The 5,592-nt window shown below is 34.4% G+C and overlaps 1 protein-coding gene across 1 annotated transcript; it reads right to left on the reverse strand.

The window, feature by feature from the left end:
• Positions 1–605: 605 nt before the first annotated feature.
• CSN2 (casein beta) lies at positions 606–4,698 on the reverse strand. The gene is made up of 6 exons (XM_026490790.3): positions 4,648–4,698; positions 3,834–3,860; positions 3,696–3,722; positions 2,632–2,655; positions 2,491–2,535; positions 606–1,202 (listed from the first exon to the last, which is right to left on the reverse strand). Exons 1-6 carry the CDS (start codon positions 4,696–4,698, stop codon positions 606–608), a joined length of 771 nt encoding a protein of 256 aa, XP_026346575.2.
• Positions 4,699–5,592: the final 894 nt, after the last annotated feature.

Raw genomic sequence — 5,592 nt, forward strand, 5'->3', positions numbered from 1 at the left:
GGGGAGGGGACATTAACTCTGAAATTCTCTTAAACCTTAAAAATGAAAAAAAATTTAAAAAGCAAAATAAATAAATATACAATTCACATTTTGGCAAAGACACAAAGACACTTTCCCTAACAATTCTTTGAGTAATAAAATAATCATCTCAATTGTTTACCATCATATGTGCATATGTCAAAAACAAGATGTGAAATAAGGCATCTGCCCAATAAACATGCACAAGAAAAACTTCGGAATTGTAGAAAATAAAAAACCTTCTTTATTCCAAGCCCAATCAGACTATCAAATTTAATTACAGCTTTAATAAGCCTTAATCCTCTTTATCCAAATTCTCAACAGATCAATTAAATCAGAATCTCCTGAAATAATTTTTTCCCAATAGTATCTTCTACATAGAAGATCAGAACAATTGTATCAGAATCTCTGCAGGTAGGCCCAGACATTGGGATTTTGGAAAGAAAAAGTTCTACAGGTTATTCTATTACATTGTTAGTACTGAGAATCACCGATCTAAAACAAAGAATGCATTTTAGATCCGTTCATTATTCATTTATTCTTTCATGCTAGAGTTCTCACTTACTTCCTTTATTGCCATATTCATGTCATAAGTGAGACAGCAGAATTAGTAAGTTTGGACTTACAACAACAGCAGAGCTGTAAACTGGGGCAAGTGGTTGAGTCACAGGGTGGGCCTCATGGCTAGGCTCCTGGTACAGCAGAAAGGCTTGTGGGGGCATGTCTATCTGGGGGAAGGGCATCACTTGCTGGGGAAAAGCCAGGACTTTGGACTGTGGGATGGACAGCAGTGGCTGAGGAGTAAGCACGGGAGTCTGAGGAAGAGGCTGGGGGATCTGGTGCATCAGGGGCTGGAGCAGAGACAGAGGCAGAGGCTGAGGCTGGGGCTGAGGGTGAGATTGAGGAAAGTGCGGATTTTCAAGATCAGTGAGGCTCTGGATTTGGCTGTTCAAAAGGGGCACTATTGGAGATTTAAGGAAGGGCATCACTTTGCTCCTAGGAAAGATGTTCTCCTTAACTTTGGGGACTTCCATTATTTCAGGCTGAGGGAAAGGCAGCACCACAACAGGCTGAGCAAGAGACAGGACATTCTGTGGAGGGATGGCATAAGGGATGGGATCAGCATTAGGATAGACTAGAGACTGTTGCTGGAATGGGGTGTGGATTTTATTCTGGCGTTCATTCTGGAAAGAAGGAAAAGAATCTTTGAGTCCATGATTCAGCCATAACAGTCACTTGTGATGAATTAACCTCCTGTCTTTTGAACAATCGTAATTGAGTGAAAAAAGAGAAGGAAAATCTTTTACTGATTTGATTAAGACATTATTTTCAATCAAATGAAGACTAATGAGTAAAATGCTCATTGAGGGATTTCTCATTAACTCACTCCCTTCATAGGTGAATTTACAGATCAAACAGAAATCAATGTTTGGAGATTTCAAGAGTTGTTTCAATTTTTTTCTGAATCTCCTAGATAGCTCTAGCTGTCCACTTTGGTCTTCATAGGCATGGACATGTCAACATAATGTTTTGATAATAGAGCAAATTGTGTTTATATCAAAGATCTATTTAGAAAGACTCAGAGGGATAACTCCAAGATTTATTTGTTGTTGCTGCTGTTATTTTAATGAAAATTACTCTTACTTTGCAGCTTAAGTCAAGGACTTACTTCACACCAGCCCCCTTCTAGCACTACTTCCCTTGGGAGAAGGTAGTCTTTCGAGAGACACCAATTTGTAAATTCATTTTGATTTAGGAAATATTTCGTGTAAGTTCCAAATAATACAACTTCATCGATAAAATAGGGAAGTTGAAATATTACAATTAAATAAATATGTTACACATGTAGCTGGGTTAAATGAGGAATTTTATGTTGTCGAAGAAAATCCTCAATTTTAAGCAAGCTCTACAACTTAATAACTGTGATATTGTCAGACAATTGTGTACTCAATTGTTCTGTACCTCCCTTCTCTCATCGGTGTAATGGAAATTCTTTTAAGAACTTCATGTATTTGTAAATGTTAATATAAAACCTACAAAATGTTATATAAAATCATTGAATATTCACTGTGTGCCAGCTTATCAATACTCGGGGGTCAGGAATAGTCTTGGTTTACAGAAAAGGAAATTAAGTACGGAGAAACTCGGGGCCAAAGGTATACAGCTAACGAATGTGCCATATTGCCTTATTCTCGTTCATCAGAATAACCACCTTGAGACTAAGGGGAACCTAGTTCCCCAGCTGGAAATGTGAGTAAATCAAGAATTATTCTTAGGTTTTGATTCTATACTCTGCAAATTGATTGAGTTTGAAAAATGCATTTATGTCTTAAAAATATTTTGACTTTGTCAAAACTTAATTTCTGCACTGGCATTTATTTTATTATCATTCTTTAGAGTGAAAATACACATATTTTGAATGTATTATGTTTCACAATAATTTTAGAAATGAACTTATCATGAGTAAGTTACCTCTCTTTGCTGCTGTTCCTCACTCTTAAAATTCTCAAGTTTCTGCTAAAAACCAAATCACATATAAAGAAATGTTACCACTTATAAAAATTAAATGTAGGAAATTTTGAAAATAAGTACATTTAAATATGAAGATGTTACCTTGTTGACCTGTGTAATGGATTCCTTCATAAAAATAAAAATAAAATTAGTTTTAGTTTTATGAATGTTCCTTATTTGTCAATACAAATCAGAAAATTAAGACACATAATAGGTTAATGTGGACACCTTGTTTGATAATATTAAAAACTCAGGATAATTGCTGAAACTTAGATGTTGCATTGTTCTGCATAAGCTTGTTATATAAAAGAAAAATGAATGCAGTTACATAAGAGAAGAAAATCGGGGAACATCGTACAAAAAGAGGTATTTAGTAAATGCTAATTTCTCTCCATCACCATGCTCCTTTCCGAGGACAACAAATCATTGCTAATACCCTATCTGATACTAAAAGAATAATATTCATTGATAATATGAATTCTATCTTTTAATTCTTTTAATCATTTTAGGTTACTTATTATGTTAACACTTCAAATTAATTATAAGAAATAAATGCCTCCCTTAAGGGTCTGATAGCCTTGTAGAGAGACAAAGTATACTGATGTACAATTTAACAGGTTAACTAACATATCCAAAAAGACTGGTGCCAGGGTAAATACCTACCTGATTCTCCTAGGCAGATTTAGGACTACACTACGTCTCACCATCTCTTACTTACTAAAGTGACTCTTGTAGTTGCAAAATGTGTCCATTTGCATGTCAGCTCTTTACTATAGGCATCCCTCTTTTCCCTTGTACCACAGCTCCTAGTCAGTGTCTGATCCACAGACAGCACTCAATAAATACCAGTATAGGGGATGAGGACAGGGTAAAGAGAACTCAAGACAGAAAGCAGGACTGTAGAGTTCATTACAAAAAAGAGGGTGTCACGACACCATTTCAAGTAGCGAGCCAACTTAGAAAGTGCTAGAATACTGAATTCTCCAGATATTTATTCTGTCCTTACGCATATGCAATGGAAAAAAAGTATAATAGAAATTTACATCAAAACTTATGTCAGAACAGAGTTGCTTTGACCTAACTGTCCTAATGTAACACAATAGAAAGATAGTACAGCATTTTACTCTTCCAAAACTGGGAAATTTCCTCTGAAAACATTGTCTTACCTCACTGCTTGAAAGGCTTTCCACAGTCTGTAAAAGAAAAACAAAGCAATAAAACAATCAACAACCGGCTTTTCCTAGATCATTGCAGAATGTTAATATTTATGGCTGGAAATTTTTTTGTGAATAAAAATATCTTACCTCAGTGGATACAGTGAGTTCTTCCTTCTGTAGCAGGAAAAGACAAAAAAACAACACAAAACACCATTTTGGTTTCCATAGGTAACTCATTATTAAACATTTTTCCTATTTAAGTTTTACCTTCTTTATGCAGAGCTATCTATTTCATAAATTTGAGAAACAAAAAATGCTTATTGAGAGTCTTGAAAGGTAGTTGTTTTTATGTCTTTTATATTTAGTAACTTTATTGATACATTTTTATCCTATGTGAATAAACAGTTTTTGATGGGTGACAAAGTTATTTAACTTTGTTTTATTTTATTTATTTATTATTTTTTATTTTTTTACTTTGTTTTTAACAGTTTATTATGATTACAAATATATTTATGATTATGATTATTGCCTGACACTCCATCCTCTCGATGTCTTTGGATAGACACAGGTAGAATTGGGCCCAGTGCCGTAAGGTAAGAGATACATATATTTGATCACTGGAAGAAGAATTATTTATCTAGGTTGCACATGCGTGCAATCATATCTGTGCAATATTATTATTGTCATTTTTCTATCTGTTTCTTTTGTTCTGTCTGTTTGCTTATCTGTCCATTTGCTTTTCCTTTAGGAACTGGTGGCACAGTGACATAGAAAGAATTTGACCCAGATTTATGCCCCTACAGCACACTGTTGAAAGTACATGAAAGTAAATGATTTTCTAAGAAATGCAAATGAATCTGTTGCAATTCTGCTTTATTTGTACTGTAACAATGTTGCTGATGTTCTTCTCTAATATAGGCAGATACTCCATTATATCTTAATTATTTAGACATTTGCTTACCTCTCTTGCAAGAGCAAGAGCCACCAGGCAGGCAAGGATGAGGACCTTCATGGCTATCAAGTCCTGTCAATGGGGAAATGAAAGAATGGTAATATATTGGTCTCTCTATTTTCTTATTTAGCTAGGATTACTTTCCTTTTAAAGAAACTAAAGATAATAAGTAATAAAAATAACTGCATTTTGGAAAAAATACTAATAGAGGCTTTATTTTATAGGCCGGGTCAGTGTCTACTATAGCTCCTTACTCTTACATATCATTTTCATACTTAAGAGTCAGCCATTCAGCTTTTTTCAGCCATCGCCTCTACCCTACCTCACTCTTTTTCATCTCATTCATAGCGCTATAGTTGGGTTTTTTTGTTTTTTTTTTTGAAAGACAGGAAAAAGTTATAAGTATTTACAGAAACATTTATTAATCAATTCATTCATTCAAAAATATTTATTTAACACCTTCTATTGCGAGACACGGTCTAGGTGCTGGGATGATAGTGCAAACAAAATATTAAGGTCTCAGCCCTGATAGAGTCTCAGTTCTATCTGGAGGAGACTGATCAAAGAAAATATATACAAAGAAGATCATATTTTTTTTTCTTTTTTTTTTTTACTAAACCAAATTATTTCCATGAATATTGTTTTTTTGATTATTTCTCCTTATTTCCAATTAGACTGAGATTTTCATTGGAGCATTTCCTTTATTTCCTCCATTTATCCTGATGCTCACTGATTGGTTTGTCTCCTCTCCATTTATAACCATGACTCAGTCCACATCCCTACACATCTAATAATGTCTCCTCTCCTTTGTGCCACATCACTTTAGAGATCATACACTATATTTTTTTCTGTGATTTCTTGATGATTTACCCAACTGTCAGGTCCTCTTGCCCAATCCCCACTCCAGGCTTCTTGTAGTATAACATAATATACATGTTAACCTTTTTAATCAAA

Source organism: Ursus arctos, unplaced genomic scaffold (assembly GCF_023065955.2).
Source record: "Ursus arctos isolate Adak ecotype North America unplaced genomic scaffold, UrsArc2.0 scaffold_9, whole genome shotgun sequence".
In the NCBI taxonomy this organism is placed as follows: Eukaryota; Metazoa; Chordata; class Mammalia; order Carnivora; family Ursidae; genus Ursus; species Ursus arctos.

Coding starts and splice junctions, on each gene's coding strand:
- CSN2 (XM_026490790.3), bottom strand. CDS start 4,698: ATGAAGGTCCTCATCCTTGCCTGCCTGGTGGCTCTTGCTCTTGCAAGA. Junction 3,861..4,647: donor CTCTTGCTCTTGCAAGAGAG/GTAAGCAAATGT, acceptor TTCCTGCTACAG/AAGGAAGAACTCACTGTATC. Junction 2,656..3,695: donor AAAGCCTTTCAAGCAGTGAG/GTAAGACAATGT, acceptor ATTTTTATGAAG/GAATCCATTACACAGGTCAA.